The following is an 18,338-nucleotide window of genomic DNA, read 5'->3' on the forward strand; positions in this document are numbered from 1 at the left end:
AATTCCAATATGCGCTGACTGCAAAATAGGAAAGACAAAAGCATGAGTATACAGTCAATTGGGCTGGAGTGAGAGAGAGATAGAGCCCTTAAAGTGCCCCTAAAGTCAAGTCAAGTCAATTTTATTTTTATACCGCATTTAACGTGCACAAAGTGCAACACAAAGCGCTCCACAAACAAGACACATAACAAAAAGACAAAAGATGCCGGACGGAGCGGTGTAGTCGCCAGCGTTCCCGCGACATCAAGACAAACAAACAAATTTAGAAAATAACAATTGACGAACAAGACAACAGATACCTGATGGAGGATAAATTAAATAAGAAATTAAAATAAAGAAAAGTCTGTGTTAACTTAGTCCAACTCAGTCCAATGGCAATGACATGGCGCACAGCTGCGTCTTCAGACCAACCCGGAGGATCTAGGCCTTCTGTAAGTGACGCTAGTAGGCCTACTTCAGTCTAGAGATCGCTGGAAGCATAGAAGCTAACCATCTGAAGTCAAAGATTACAATTTTCATTTCATCTGACAATAAACCACACATGCAGACAAAGTCACTGTATCATTCAGTAACTCCTGCCGTTTACATTGGTAATTAAATGACTGGACAGGCTTTTACCTGGCATGCCCTCTAAATAATCTATTAGCAGTGAGGTCACTTTTGAAGATTTTTTGGGGGACTTGGTGACCTCAAGATTATACCTTTGTCTATAACTCTCCAACAGTGGTTCTTTTTTTTTGGCCTTTTATGCCTTTAATTTACAGGACAGTAGAGAATGACAGGAAGCGAGTGGGAGAGAGAGTCGGGGTGGGATCCGGAAAGGACCACGGGCCGGGAATCGAACCTGGGTTGCCGGCGTACGGTGCAGGTGCCCCAGCCAGCCGCGCCACGGCTGGGGCCCCAACAGTGGTTCTTATGGAATTTTTTGCCTATCTTACCATCCTCCATACTGTACGTGGGGGCAAGATAACCATGGGTCAAATGTTTGTCACATTTCCAGATAATTAGAACCTTTTAATCATTGTTTTAACTGTAAATATAGGCATTTTCAACAAATGTTCAACAATACCTAGTTGTCATAGACATGCTCTGACTTATGTCAACACACTTTCTTTTTATTTAAATTTAGTGGGTTCTCTTGTCTTTTCGATGTTGAAAAATGACTATACTTTATTTTCAAAGAAAGTCATGAACTACTTCTGAAAGTTCATAGACACTCTGATTAACTTAAATAAATTGAAATTAGATAGGAAAATGCCTCTGTTAGGTTTTGTATATACGATTTTTCAGGGGTGCCAATAATTATGAGCAACGTATTGTAGATAAAAAATATTTATTTCTTTATGAGATTTTCCTTTCCTTTCCACCATAGATTGTTTTTTATACCGGTTTTTAGTCAACTTTAGCAGAGGTGCCAATAATTCTGGAGGGTACTGTATATTATTATTACTACTACTATGGTACTGCCACTACATTTCACATATCTGTACATGTTCATAAAAAATAATATTACATAGCCCTATTTATTCTGCTCTTATAAGGTAATAACTAAGCTAATACACTGCACATATTTATATTTAATTTCTATTACTCTAAAACACCTTCTGTAAACCTGTAACCTGTACATATGTTTATTGTCCTATGAATTGAATAATGTATAAGATAGGATAATAACTGAAATGTTTATTTCATTTCCTGCCTGAATATGATGTTGGTAAGATGAAGTTGCTAGTTTTATGAATATTACACATAACCGAACCATAATGAAATATTTGTTTGAAAGAAAAATGTATTTTTCTTTGGCTACCTGGTACCTGTAAGTAGAGCGGTCACGTGGGATGTGCACCTGGCCTATTCCTGAGGGGAGGGAGGTTTTAAAAGGGTAGCTGGGAGGCCAGACGGGAAGTGTGTTTTTGGGAGAGTCAACGTTTATCAGAGATTATAAATAAGAGATTGAAATAGACGCTGCATACAGGTTATTCTCGGCACATTTCGTGCGAAAAAAGTATTAACGCTTCTCCCGCTGTCTGGGGAGAAACGATGGAGCAGCGGGACATTTCGAACATTCAGGCCTTCGGTATGGTGACTTCCCCGCGGTGTTTATTTTTCCTACGCTGTAGGCCTACAGTTTATTTTCGTGGATTTTGTGGATGGGACTATTGGATTATTGCATTTTTTCCGTTTTGAGGAGCGACTCCTTTTTTTTCTCTCTGTTGGAAATTGTGCGCATCTGGAATTGCGGTAGCGCTTTATATGACTTTGGGGTTGGGGCTGGGTAGAACAAAGTGATCAAGTTTATATGTACATGCTTGGACTGAATTATATATTTCTGTTTGGGGTAGGGGTTATTTTGTTAATTGTATGGGATTTGTTGCATGTATGAAATGAAATCAGTTAAGCGAGAGAGAAGAAGCCTAACGTGACCGTGAAGCCTCACTAAACGGCAACTAAACTTAAACTCAAATGACTGGTGTCCGAATTATTTCTTTCTGATTTTAGTAGCGTTCATCTCGTAGGCTATATAAAATTTAGGGTTGAATTGTTACAAACCAACTGTTAACTACTGTCTACATTGCACTATATTTTTGTCCTGTCTATGCACCACCTGTCTATACTTTGTATATCACATTGCACTTTTCTACTTTTTTTGCACTTCTGGTTAGACGCAAACTGCATTTCGTTGTCTTTGTACTTGTACTCTGCACAATGACAATAAAGTTTAATCTAATCTAATCTCTAGTTATTATTAAGTATCTATCGAATCGTCAAAAGAAGGAAGACTTGCTTTGTTAACTATTTACTACAGGGACAAGAATAATTCTCATATTTGATTTATTTAGTGAGATAATGGCAGCTGACAACATTGAACAGAATCCACCAAACCGGGTTGGAAGAGCTCCCTCTCCACCACTGGGTTTCTTCTACAACATAAAGGTAAATCAAGAACAAATTTCAAGATATGTCTTACAGTAATGCATGGACATCTTGAGCCTAATTTATGCTTCTGTGTCAAATCAACGTTGTAGACCAACACAGCCTTCTGCATCGTTGTGTATCCCCTTGAAGCAGGGACGTGCACAGGAATTTTGAGGGGCAGTTGCTCTGACCTGAACCCCCAACACAAAAAAAAACTCACAGGCTCACAGGCTTTACCAACAAAACTAGATGGGCGCACTGCTGTAAACTACAATCTGATTTTTTTGTTTACCCCTGATGTCTCAATGATAATAACATCTCATTTCAGACTATATTTCAGTTTGCCGTTCATTTGCATTTTAATATAACATCGTATTTTGCCATTTTTGGCGAAGACATGCATTCCGTTAGGGATATTGAACATGTTGAACATTCTCTAACCATCGTAAATTCGAATTGGTGCAGTTTTCAGCACAAAAACTCATTTTATTCTTTTCATGGACAGCACTGCTCTATGCTGTTCTATGGTGCTTTCTGCCTCTTAGTTGCGCACGCATGTTTTCATGACGTTGCATAGAAATCCATGTAGGCCTATATGAAGGACTGAGAATAACAGAGTCTTTATTAAAATATATATATATATACACACAAAGAAGTAAAACACTGAAAAACAGCACTCAATCACCTTAACTACTGAGTGCAAAGTCTCTCTCACCTGCTGGTTGGCTTTTTCGCAGCCAACCCTGCAGTGATGTGCTGCCCTTTCCTGCCTCCCTGAATTGTCTCTCCCTCTCCTGAATCCGCCTCTTTTCAGTGGGCATCTTGGCTTCAAACAATAACCTACCCAAAATAGTGATATGATTTAGGCATTTAACCATTTTGAATAAAATAATTAATGTGATGCATTACATCCATCATTCATTCTTCTTGCTAAAACTAAATGTGAGAAACTAACTATCAGCAAACATGTAGCTTAGTTTGCCTAATGCCAAAAAAATAGTAGGCCTAGCCTAGGCTATGTGATAACGGGCTGTTTGTCTGCAAGCTATCCTGTCTGATTATTTAGGTTCAAAGTGGCAAACTCAGCCTGGATTTATGAAGATTTGAATTAATTTCATAAACTTGATGATGATGATCGTTCGTTTGTTATACATCACAAACTCACCTTTTCCGACAACGTTGAGTCGTCTCACCCGACAACCGCAACAATCTCCTTCTGGGGCCGCTGCCGCTCATGCAAGCTCAGCTCAGGTGCTGGTCGCGTGCAGCGCTGCAGCCACGTAAACAGAGTTTTCCCTTCCCCTACTGACTTTCACTTTTGGTGCCCAAATCTAAGTCAGTGAGGCTTTGCGATTTTTTAAATCTAGGCCTACGTGAAATTTTGCATCCACTGTAGGCCTACGATTTATTTATTTTTCTTTCCCCTCGGAAGGGCAACGTGAGTCGAGAAGGGCATATGGGCAGTTGCAACCTGAGCAACCCCCCTGTGCACGTCCCTGCCTTGAAGCCTGACGTGCACCTCCAAAAAAGTATAACTTTGTGTTGAGGCGACACAGACTGCAAGGACTGTAATTGGTCAACTTGCCCTGTGTATTGATAGCCAGTGTGCTCCAGAAGCCTACTGTGGGTAGTACCAACATGCTTGTTTGCTGACAGACAGCTTTGCAAATAGACCCAGACATTTTTGGTTACAATGATGGGGAACCCTCTATACCCCATAGCGGCCGTCGACGGCCGTTCTACATTCTCCTGTAACGGCCGCGGCCGGCCGCAATTCTTAAAAAGACATCTGCTACTACTGTATAACCTTCATGAAATACTACAGTGTTAGTGGATACATGAACACTAGACTTTTATTTTTACACACATAAATGGATAGATCGCTGATCTTTCTTCTGTATTTTTTTAGTTTAGCCTACACACGCTGTTGAATGACCTGAGGAGTCGCTGGGCCTCTGGATTTATGGCTTACAAGCGTCCGCGTCTGTCTCATTAGACATGTGCATCCACCGTGTTTTGATGTCAGTAACGATCATATTGATGTAAGAAAATGACAGGTAACACTTTATAAACTGCCATAATAAATAGCAAACTAGTCATTACCTAACCCTTTGTTAATATTTGTAAATTGTTACTAAAATATCTATTTGGCACAAGTTAATAGTTTTCTGTTTTTATTGCCCCCACAATCCAAACACCCACCACCCCCAACACTCACACAATCTCTACACAGCCTAAGCCACAACCCACCTCCCCAATAATCCCCAATAATAATGTCCAATAACTATGGTAACTATGGTGTAACTATTAATTTGCAAATACAAATATTAACAAAGGGTTAAGTAATGACTAGTTTGCTATTTATTATGGCACCTTATTATAAAGTGTTACCTAAAATGGATACAGGCGCAGACATTAATGCCACAACACACATATCTTAGCTTGCCTAAGCGACCAGTTCTACATCACACAGATGCGGATGTCTGAAGCCCTGGCGGCAAACTCCAATGCATGGGGAAGTTGTTGGATGAATGAATGAAAGGGACAGCAATATAGTTTTTGGATTTTTTCGTAAGTTGCTCATACTCCAACAACCTTCTCAGTCGCACATTTAATGCATGTAAAATGGGACTAGTATTGAGAGTGGATGAGCTTGAATGTGAGCGTGTGTTTGGTGACATTGGACTCTTAAATTGCAGACCTGTAAAAATAGAGCTTAGAGATGATGCAAAGCCTTATAGCATCACCACACACATCGTGTCCCTTTCCCAATGCTGACAAACGTAGAGGAGTTAGCACGGATGCAGTCTTTGGGGATTATTGAAGAGGTAACAAAGGCCACAGACTGGTGCGCGACCGATGGTGCCTGTAGTTAAGAAAAACGGCAAAGTCAAGATTTGTGTGGACCTAATGAGGCTAAATGAAGCTGTGAGGACAAAGAGATTCATCCTGCCAACACTGGAGGATGTAACGCCAAAGTTGTCAGGGGCCACTGTTTCCTCATCTCTTGATGATTCCAGTGGGTTTTGGCAAATTCCTCTTGACCCCTGCGGTCAAAAGCTTACCAGCTTCATAACGCCAGTGGGGCAGTTCTTTTAAAAGGCTCCTATTAGGAATAACTTCCACCCCAGAAATATCCCATACAAAAATGTGATATATGGCAATATATGTAAATCACATATATTATGTATATGTCAATGTATGCCTCACACATATAAGTCACATATATACACATACACGTCAAATATATTTCAAAATATAGCAAAATTGGCCGTTTTTATATATGTCACATATATTTTCCCAGATATACAAATATATTACAAATATATGTCAGTTGCATATATGTTAATATATGATAAGTTATGTATTCGTATGCATACTAGGGATGCCAATATATTGCAAATATATGTCTATGGACATATATTTGCACTCATATTAGGTAAATATATTGCAAAATATATGTAATGTTCTGCTATGTCACAATAGATGTATATTTCAGAAATATAACATTGTTGATGTTCCAAAGAAAACACACAAAATATTTGTTTAACCTTTTATTAAAGTTTCGTTTTTCCACACAAACAGTGAGTAAACTCTCCAGGTAGAAACTTTTTTCCCTGTATGGAAGTGGCGCACATTGATTTGGCATGCAGAATGCACTCAGTGTTCTCAGGGCAGCAGTCCTCACAAATCACCACCTGCAAACAGGGAACAAAGAAGATTAATATGCTGTAAAACACACAGAACATGAAAAGACCATCACTGAAGCACTACTACCTTCACATGCATCTTTAATAAACACACACCTTGGCACAAGTAAGCTTAAATAAGGGCTATGAGATGAAGAACATAATGATCCATACATCAGAATACTTTGACAAGATTTGGGAAAGATTCTTAAAAGATTGGAGTCTTTTAACTAATGACCCCCATTCAAGCTTTACTCAAAAGACTATCTTTCAAGAATCTTTCCCAAATCTTGTCAAAGTCTTCTATTGTAAGGATGGCTTGACACTACCCTTCACAAACTAAAGATCTATTTATCCTAGGGTGACCAGATTTGTCGGAACTAAAACCGGGACACTTTGTGCGTGACCGTGTTTAACGTGAACATGCGGCAGCTCAGGCAGAAACAGACATTTTTTCTTTAAGTCCAAACGTTCTAGGGCAGCCATCACCAAATGGCGGACCGCGGTCCGAGTCCGGACCGTGACGTGATCCTATCCGGACCCAGACCATAATAGCCTAATTTAGATTTTCACGTAGCCTAAGATTTCAAAGCTGCGCTAAATGTTTCGTTGGTTAGGATAACAGCATTTACTTCAGGAGCTTCAGGAACCATCATTTCGCTTGCTGCTACTCAGCCAGTGAAATCTGTGAATTCTGATAAGGTCGAGTCAGTGAGTAAAGTAGCCTACTATGGAGAAGAGACTGATGGCCTGAAACGAGCGAGGAGAGGAGACGGGATGAGAAACAAGATGGATATCTAAGTTAACGATAAGTAAGTTATTTTCAAATCATCGATTGCTCAAAGAGGAGAAAGCTAGACAGCGAGAACAGAGCTTTATATAACGATACAATACCACGCAAAACTGTCACGTCCGTAACGCCAACTAATATGGATGTGACAGTTTTGCGCGGAATTGCCCTGGACCTCTTCTATATATTCTGAGACAGGCGATATTAAGCGCCAATTTGAAGCACCTCTACTAGACAAAGCATATATTTTGAGCAAGCATAGGGTAGGCCAGGCCCATTCTACAGTGAGTGGCAATATGATTGATCCACCACAATCTAGTTAAGCCTACATGCATTCATTCACTGCCCAACAACGTGATATTCCTGGGTTTCCAGGATTTCGGGTCAACATAAAAATTAAATTAAACTTGCTGATTAATGGGTTCAAGGAACCAGCTGTGGAATATCCATCCTTGTCTCAGCTCAAATTTTATTTTGAGTTCACGTTAAGATCTTAAATCCAGTAGCCAAGGCTACTCAGTTTTTAAACATTAGGCCTAGGCCTACAATCTTCTATTTCTTGAATTTCCCCTTGGGGATCAATAAAGTATCTATCTATCTATCTATCTACAACTAGGCTCCATCCATCCATCCTAATATTATACATACATACATATACATAGCCTAAACACGCACATTATGATGCTCCGGACCTTTGCTTGAGGAAATTTTCCGTAACTGGACCTCGCTGAAGATTAATTGAATTAACCTGTTCTAGGGGGTGCGGGGGTGTCGCCCCCGAATTCATTAAATATCGTTATGTAAACACACAAGTTTTGCGCAACTTTCAGTCAGAGAAAAAGGTCCTGTACTATGCCTAAACATGACTGCAAAGTCATTTGTTTGTCTCCTAAACAATGCACACCCATTATCCAGACATGCATGAAAACATTTAACTCATTTTGAGAATGATGACTTTCTCTTCAACATTGTCGTAGCGTAGCCTAGCCTAACCATTAAAACGAGGCAGATATGAAGAGGCATTGCAACAGTGTTTACGGATACATTGTAACATTGGTTGCAAAGATTATGCAGACTGCTACGACTGACACACGCACGCACACACACATTATCGAAATCATACGCCTGACGCTTTAGGCTAGTCTTTCTACATGGGTTTAGTTAATGATCGGGCTATAATAAGACCATGTCGGCTATGTAATCTCTGACAACCGGGACACTTTAATAGTAGTTGGTGTAAACCGGGACATTTTAGCGTCCCGACAGGCTTTTGTCGGGACTCGGGACACGCATCTCAGAATCGGGACTGTCCCGGTTAAACCGGGACGTCTGGCACCCTAATTTAGCCCTACTAACGTTCACGTTAGCCTGCATGGTTATTAGCAACCACTTTAAATGTAAGTTATAAGCTTATCGGAACTCCCCCTATTACCGTCGGTCCCGTATTTCCACCATCTTGCGTGTATGCGTCACTTAATATCAATTTCTATACAAACCAAGACAGCAGACTCCTAAAGAAACGCAACCACCCACACCATAGGTGTATCTAAATTAGCTATGTACCAAAAATGACATTTTACAGTGACTCAAAGACAGTGTTGTAAGGCTGCGTGTACACAACCGCTTGGAGCTCCAGTGGAATTTTAATTTCAAGACGAGAATTCTTGGTCCAACCGTTCATGTGCCGTTGAAACGGTGTAAATAGGCGACCCATCAGGCCAGCACTATAACTCGGAGCGTGGTAAACAAAATCGGATATTTCAGGCAGTAAATGCTCCCGTTAACAAACAAACCAGATTTTGTTCAAATCTACACACCTATGGCTACTGAAAAATGTCAGGTTAATTTAGCAAATGTTATTTTGAAGTGTTAAAAAACATCGTTTTTTTAGAATTTCTGAACAAAAGTGGTGATAATTGGGGGTGTTTGATAGCTAGGTTAGCTATGATAACTTACTCACACCTGATATTTCATTCAAACTAAAACTTATATTCATAACGACATCTCAGACAGGCTTGTTGTTGGATATGATGTTAACTACCATTTTAGATATTTCACATAATGGTAAAGTTAGTTAATGGAAAAGTTAACATTAACAGCTAACATCTAACGTTAGCAATATTAGCTCGCTAACGTTATCGATAGCTAATTGATAACATTAACGTTAGCTAATTCTAACATGATGGTTAGACTGTTAACAAACGGATTTGGTTAACATTACATTATAAAAACAATATTTTTCTAACTAATTCCATTTTTCTAACTAATTCCTTTACTAAAGGCCTTCTTACCTTGGATATGATGACAGCAGAGTTTGTACAGCTTACAAAGTCAGATGCATGACAGGACAGAAAAGTGACGGTTGAAGTCACCGTGGTTGGAGTTCAAAAGTCAGTCAAGGGTAGGGGATGGGTATTGCTGTGTGCGCATGCGCATATCAAGATGCGATAAGCATCTGTTATATTTAAAGTAGCTTTGGCCTCACATTTTTGTATGCACATAGTGCAACCCAAAGCACACAAAACATTGACACATAAGGCAAAAGATGCCGAGCAGCATAATCGACACCATACCTGTGACGCCAAGACATAAACAAATATATTAACACTAAGTTCTCCATTTAGAAAAAAAGTAGCCTAATGTAATCTAGTGTATGGATATGTATGCCACCATATATGGAGACTACAAATGGGTGGATGACAAATAAGCCTGAAAAAAGGAATTTAAAAAAACTTCAAATATCATCCCTAAAAAGTGTTTATATGTGTTGCTGTATCTCTAAACTTCACTAATATAATTTTTTTTTTCCAAAAAAAAAAGTGAAATATATATTTATATGTCAATTTGTCATGTTAGTGCCTAAAATTGTCATATGGTGTGACGAAAAATAATTTGAAATAAAATGAAAATTAGATACTTTTTCTACTTTAATTTATGTCACTGTACATTTTAATCACGTTTGCTTTGATATGCAACATTTCCTTGTGAATATTTAGAAGAAAAACCTAAAATTTAACAAGTTATTTTGTCAAGGTGGAGAATGCTCTTAAGTGTAACCAGATATTTTAGCTTAATTCTAATATTTCTTGTAAGAACTCACTCAAAATTCTTGAGGTTCTTGCAGATACCATTTCCTTTGTGTGCTATTGATGTTTTAATGATTTTTCAATTATAAAGTCTTTTTTGTGACATTATTTAATGTCACACCAAATGACATGGTGTCACGTCATATGATGAACTGCACCACTCCACCATGTGTCAGGAGCAAAACAGGGTTTTAATGACAATAAAATCATTAACAATGAATTTTGAAGTCACTGTATGAATGGTGTATGCGTGTAACAGCAAAAAATAGATGAAAGTTTAGTATTTATTTTTAAACTTACATGGCATGGTAACATAAAAGAAAAAAGTATGAGAAATATGAATTGTACAGATACATTTTTTCCCCAATTATCACAGATTTAACAAAAACATATAATATCTGAATTTAAAACATGTTTTACAAGAACTTTTATGTAAAAATGCAATTTGGTCATAGGGTGTGACAGAAATGTCATATAGTGTGACTTGAAAAAGCTGTCACACCATATGATGCAGCGTCCACACTATATGACATTTTGACAGTTAAGCTAATTTTCTAGACAGTTAAATACAGCTAACTATTATTTAGCATGCAACTGACCACATGGCAGCAGTGCTTTTTAAGAATTCATGAAGAATATTTGTGGAAAATAGCTACTTTTTAGGCAAATGATGTCACACCATAAGACACTAAAAATTTGGCCACGATTGATGATGTCCAATTCAAAGCTTTTTTATATAAAAATCCAAAAGCAGAACTCACCTCTTGACCATGCCAATTACTCCTGACATTCTATTGTTACTTCCTGATTAAGCAGGGTCCTCTTCCCAATAATAATGTCCAAATGAATGCCCCGTCAAAATATACAATATATAGTGTCACGCCATATGACAACCATTTTATGGACAAAATATATTTGATTATAACTTTAGTTGGACAGCATGCATAAACATCAAAACTTTCTGTGGTTGTAAAAAACATCCAATTATTTTATATGCATAGTAAAACTTTAAAAGTAATTATACTTTTATGGATATACACTCTTTTTAGGAAGTTCGCACACATGGTGGACAGTCACACCATATGACATTTTTTATGTTTGGATGATTATTTTAAGTCAAAAGTGAAATACAAATCCAATAAATTTAATATGACAGAACTTGAACCTACCAGACCTACAACATTTCCATATCAATTCTTAACAATTGCCATTTTTTATAAGTGTGTGACACATGGACAGTCTGAATTCTGCTATTTGTCATCTACCCAAATATGTCTGCCACATATTCACACATAAAGTTCTCCATATATTCAGAAAATAAGTAGTGGAATCTAGTGTATGGATATGTATGCCACCATAATGGAGACTACATATAAGTCTGTCACATATTCACACATAAACTTCTCCATATATTTGGAAAACAAATAATTGAATCTAGTATATGAAGATATATAGCATCTTATTGGGAAATTAAAATATTTTGTATGCATGTATGGACATATAACTTTGAATATATGTTTGACATAAATATTTGAATCGCATATATGTCCATATAAGTAAAATTAAGTCCCTGTTATTTGACATATATGTTCATATATTGCCATATATCACATTTTTGTATGGGATTTCAGCGAGAAATGAGCATTCTTCTGCGCGAACATAAAGGCACAGTCGTGGTGATGGACGACATCTTAGTCTATGGGAAAAATAAGGCAGAACACGATCTCAATCTGAAAGATGTAATACAGACTATCAGAGCCTCACGACTAAAGCTCAACAAAGACAAATGTCACTTTGCACAGTCAGAGATCCAATACTTTGGACATGTCATAGAATGGAATGATGGAATTAAGCCGGATAGTAGCAAAGTCAAGGCAATTACTGAGATGCCGAGTGCCCAAAACATCAACGAACTGTGGCAAATGCTAGGAATGGTTAACTATTTAGCTAAATTTCTGCCTCATCTTGCCACAGTCATGCATCCAGTCACTTCACTTTTAAGGAATGATGTTCAGTGAGTGTGGGGTGAAGCCCAAAAACAAGCATTCCAAGAGGTGAAGCAGATTTTGGTCACAGCGCCAGTGTTAGCTTAATACAATGCCAGCAAGAGGACAGTGGTGAGTGCAGATGCGAGTAGTTATGGCTAGCCACCCTGTTAATTAACAGGACTTTGTCAGACACAGAACGCAGATACTCTCAGATTGAGAAAGAATATCTGGCGGGGGTCTGGGCATGTGAGCGTTTCTCACGCTACTTACACGGGATGGAAAACATCATCTTTGAAACAGACCACAAACCGCTGGTGCCGTTAATTAACAGTTAGAGATTCAATGTCAAAGCGATACACATACCTGGCAAACAGCTCATAATTGCTGACACGCTGTCTAGAAACCCACTCAAGGACATCGATACATCAGAGACAGAAGAAGACGTCAAAGCTTATGTTCACTCTGTGATGGTCACGAGACCAGTGTCTGATGACAGACTAGAAAGGATCAGGGAAGCCACCCTCAATGACAAAGATCTCCAAAGGGTCATCACATTACATTCGTCATGGCTGGCCCACGGCTATGTCACAGATACCACACTCACAACATGGCTACCATGCTGCCAGAGTTCATCTCTCAGAAGCAGACAGTTTACAGCTATTTGATGACAGAATCGTCATACCTGTGTCACAGCAAAGGAAGTGCTACAGAAACTCCATGAGGGTCATTTTGGTCTGACCAAAAGAGCCGAGAAAGAGCCAAGATGTCTGTTTGGTGGCCGGGAATCGGAGCATATGTTAGCAGGTGTGTGGCAACATATGAGTTCTGTATGATTAACAAGTCAACTCAAAAGAGAGAGCCATTAATAACAACTCCATTACCAAATGGACAATGGCAGAAGATAGCTGCTGATCTGTTTCAGCTAGACAGAAAGCAGTATATATTTGTAGTGGACTATTACTCCCGTGACATAGAGATAGCCCACCTGCCCACCATAACTACTGTAGCAAGCAAGTGATAAGTTGCCTCAAGAGAATGTTTGTGCAGTGGGGTATTCCACTTGAAATCTTCAGTGACAATGCAACACAGCTTGTTTCAGCAGAGTTTAATGAGTTCAAAAGAGCTTATGACTTCAGGCATACTACATCAAGCCCACACAGGGCTCCAGACTCATTTGTTTCACTAGGAGCACAGTGGCCCCCAACTGAAAGGGGCGCAACCAGAACATTTCGGGTCACACACCGTAAATCAACATGCTAACCAAATATTCACATTTCTACCAATTTCCTAGCCTGACGTAGCCATACTCAATTCTAGTCAGAATATGAGTCTGATACTGCTCCATTGGGACATAATTATGGGGTGTGTTTTTTAAACGATACGGGGATGCCTCTGCACTCAATTGGATAGACCTAACCAATCACAGCAACAAAATAACTTACCGTGAGATGTAGGAAGAACACACGAACCATCCTTCTTCTCCACAAATGCCCTAACATTGTTTTCTGGTCTTTTGTAAAAGTTATTGTGCCGTCAATATCTCCTACAACACTCATTAGCAAAATCTAAGAGATACGTAGGGTAGGCTATTAGGAATAAACTGATTGCCTATATCCCCTCCGTTTTTAAAAATAATTCTGTTGAACACTGATATGCTACAAACATGTTATAAACGGCTGGGAAAGGCAGTTGCAAATCCCTCGAACAGGTGGTCAATCAGAGATTTCAAATGAACGAGGGAACAACATGCCACAATGCAACACGCTGTTTTCCCTTGATGAAAGTGAAACAATGAGTTTTCCCACATCTCAACTTTGGCCAAAGTTTTCAGAAATAATCATTTTCAGCAGGGCTTTGAACCGGTTCAAGGAACGAAAACGAAAACCGGGAACTTTTTGTATTTTACAGGGAACAGAAACGAAACCGGAAACGTTATTATTTTTTATGTTCTGGAACAGGAACACTTATTTAAAAATAATGGTAACCGGTTAATACCGGTTTTATTTCGTTCCTCAAAGTTTTTGTTGCCTAATTAACTAAAAAAAAGAAAAGTAATTATTTTCCTGCGCACGTTACCATGACTGCTGAGGTTCACTTCCTGTGTGACATCACATCAGACATTCGTTGACTGAATGGAGAGAGAGGTGGATTACAGAGTCTCCACTCCACATCTTAAATAAGAGGTAAATTACGATTCATCGTTAATTAAAACGCTCATTCCAAACACAATATCAATAGCTATATTTGTCGACTCCACGTTAATGATGGACTAGCGAACATTTGGCTAAATGGCCTTTCCCCCCGACAGTGGGAATTTGTTGTTGCCCGAGTGGCATAACCACGTGTCTTAATAATGTGGTTACGTTTGTGTGGAAATTTTATCTTTTAACAATAAACTACACATTTGAAATAATTGTAGGCCTATTTAATTATTATTATTATTTAATAATGGTTGTAATATTATTACATTTGGTTTAAGCTGGATGAGAAAGATGTGACATAATTCTATAGCATTAAACAGCTGACAGGAACAAAATTAACCGTTCCGGGAACAGTATTTTTTTGTTCTAACCGGTTCGGGAACGTCAATTTATTGGTGGAACTCATAACCGGAAACGTTATAATTCCGTTTCTGTTCGGAACGAACCGTTTGGAAAAAGAAATCGGTTCAAAGCCCTGAAAATAACATACAATATAAACAACTCGCCATGAACTTCTGACCAGGGGCCTATTGCACAAAACTAGGATAAGGGATTAAGCCGGGATATCTTGGTTATCCTGGCTCAATTTATCTGTGATCCAGTGGCACAAAAGCGGGATAGGGAGTAGCAAGATATGTTATGGTATAAGTTACCATGGCGATTTATGCTGTGGAGCTAGCCTGCTCCAGACCAGGCTAAGTTCCAGGATCTATTTAATCTCATCCCTTATCTCAGTCAGCAGTCACCACAAACGGAAACTAATAGTTATTCCACTGCCCACTACACATTGTTATCACATATACCTAGACCCTCTGTCATTATTTAAACGTTTGTGATCATTAATTAAATTTTACATACTCACCATTCCCGACCTGTCATGCGACAATGTGACGTCACGGGAGTTGCCTAACCATTTTGCACATTGTGGTCGAGGCATTAGTTGCAATATTCTCCTAAACAGAGGTGTTGCTGTTTGTTGCTGTTGTGTAAAGGCTATCGCTACCTACTTCACACCGTAGAAGAAGCAATGAAGCCATGGTTGCCATGGTGAATCAGTGAATCTGTGATCGGTGGCGGGGTCTGTTTGAGGGAGCCGTGAGCGCGCACTTATCCAGGATCGGTTTCACCTGGCTTGGTGAATCCGTGTCTGCTCATCCTGGCTTGCTCGTTGTGCAACCAATTAAGCCTGTACGCTCTTGTTTTGGATTCATTGAGCGCAGCTCAGTCTTAATTCTGCTTTTGTGCAATAGGCCCCAGGTTTCTCTTGGTCAGTGGCGTAATGCGTTTTAGGTAGTGTACGATAGCGATTTTTAGCCACACCCCTTGGCGCATTGCTCAAAAAAAGATATGTGCAAGATAAAAATAAATGTTCCGCAGGGATAATAACGTTATCGTCCAAGCGCCATTTTGGAAAATAGGGCCCTATATCACTGAGTCTTAAAGTGACAGTGCACCATTTATACATTAACTAAACAGCATTTATAAATTAATTTTCTACAACAAAATCACTTTGTCATTATTATCATTTAAATGATACAAAACGTTGTCCGTTGGCCCTTGACCCAAAAAGTTTGGCCACCCCTGGTCTACAGTGTCACAGTCAGATGATGATTCAGAGTCAGAGGTTTGTGTGGCGAAAAAGGCCCAAACTCACCATTTTCAGGAAGACTAGCTGCGAGAATTCAGCTGGTTGAGGTACTATAAGGAGATGAACTCTGAATGTTACAGTCGCTACCCCAGAACTGAGGGGAACACGAAATTTGCAGACAGTGCAGGCACGCAGTTTAAACACTACACTAGATTAACGCAATCTTAGCCTCAAGCAGAGAGAATGCCGTGATATGTTAAAAAAGTGCACAATAAAATGTGACACTGAATTTGAAACAGCACATTATAATTTCTGCATCTATTATCAAAGTATTTATTAGTAATATAGTGAAAATTGGTAGCCTGGGTGCCAGCCGAACTTAGTCCCACCTACAACATTTGAGGTTGGGAAGTTCAGTCTGGCATGTTGTGGAGCAACTATGCTTGCCCCAAATCTGGCGGACCAATCAAATCAGGCTTTACGATGATGATCAGGTGAGCAACAGCGCCTCGTCTATCACGTCATCTGAGCATGCTTAGGATGATTATGTTTGCAACAAAAACGCTGTGGCTAGAAGGAGACAGATGGCTTCTAAGATCCCATATGGAAGATGCATATTATTTAAATGAGGTTTTATTACTGAAAACCAGGGCTTTGAACCGATTTCTTTTTCCAATCGGTTCGTTCCGAACAGAAACGGAATTATAACGTTTCCGGTTATGAGTTCCACCAATAAATTGACGTTCCCGAACCGGTTAGAACAAAAAAATACTGTTCCCGGAACGGTTAATTTCGTTCCTGTCAGCTGTTTAATGCTATAGAATTATGTCACATCTTTCTCATCCAGCTTAAACCAAATGTAATAATATTACAACCATTATTAAATAATAATAATAATTAAATAGGCCTACAATTATTTCAAATGTGTAGTTTATTGTTAAAAGAGAAAATTTCCACACAAACGTAACCACATTATTAAGACACGTGGTTATGCCACTCGGGCAACAACAAATTCCCACTGTCGGGGGGAAAGGCCATTTAGCCAAATGTTAAGCTAGTCCATCATTAACGTGGAGTCACAAATATAGCTATTGATATTGTGTTTGGAATGAGCGTGTTAATTAACGATGGATCGTAATTTACCTCTTATTTAAGATGTGGAGTGGAGACTCTGTAATCCACCGCTCTCTCTCCATTCAGTCAACGAATGTCTGATGTGATGTCACACAGGAAGTGAACCTCAGCAGTCATGGTAACGTGCACAGGAAAATATTAACTTTTTTTTTTTTAGTTAATTAGGCAACGAAAACTTTGAGGAACGAAATAAAACCGGTATTACCCGTTTACCATTATTTTTAAATAAGTGTTCCTGTTCCAGAACATAAAAAATAATAACGTTTCTGGTTTCGTTTCTGTTCCCTGTAAAATACAAAAAGTTCCCGGTTTTCGTTTTCGTTCCTTGAACTGGTTCAAAGCCCTGGTTATTTTAAGGGTGCATTATTAACAGTGATATGGGCGGGTGCACAACACACCAAGCTTCTTTTAGCCACGAACGTGCACCAGCACACATCCATGCAAAACATTACAAATTAGACGATTACAATGGGAAACATAATTAGACTAAAAATATTACAAAATACATCTCACGTTGAGTAGTTATTCACAGTCATTTGCGAATTGGTAATGATGGATAAAAGTAATTAGACGAGGCGAGAGGCAAATCTGAAGCACAGCTGAAGATGCACTGCCACGAGATGTAAGCAGCAACTCCTCTGCAGGATAAATATCCTTAGATTTTTTATTCAGTCATTTGAACATTATTGGGGGTTGCTTTTTTAAGGCCATGTTTTCGATGGTAACCCATTTTCAGTCAATAGTGAAAGTAACTGTGTATAACTTGTTTTGTCGTTGACTATGAGACCACGGTGAAGTTAGTTTCACTTTGCCAATGAGTTCAAATAATAGATGAGTGCAAATGCGTGTAGGCCATACTCTGCTAGGTTTTATTAAAAGCATGGTTTAGGGGAATAACTGTTCCATGCCGTCTCGAGTGCAGGCAGATTCCTTCAAATGTGCCGCT

The 18,338-nt window shown here is 38.9% G+C and overlaps 1 protein-coding gene across 3 annotated transcripts in view; it reads left to right on the forward strand.

The window, feature by feature from the left end:
• slco2b1 (solute carrier organic anion transporter family, member 2B1) overlaps positions 1 to 18,338 on the forward strand; it is a 217,344-nt gene that overhangs the window by 11,983 nt on the left and 187,023 nt on the right. For all 3 annotated transcript variants that reach the window (XM_048229425.1, XM_048229428.1, XM_048229426.1), the window contains exon 2: positions 2,841 to 2,934. In XM_048229425.1, the coding sequence (XP_048085382.1) occupies positions 2,848 to 2,934 (87 nt within the window). In that variant the 5' untranslated portion in view covers positions 2,841 to 2,847. The remainder of the gene's footprint in view (positions 1 to 2,840; positions 2,935 to 18,338) is intronic.

Source organism: Alosa alosa, chromosome 20 (genome assembly GCF_017589495.1).
Source record: "Alosa alosa isolate M-15738 ecotype Scorff River chromosome 20, AALO_Geno_1.1, whole genome shotgun sequence".
Taxonomy (NCBI): Eukaryota; Metazoa; Chordata; class Actinopteri; order Clupeiformes; family Clupeidae; genus Alosa; species Alosa alosa.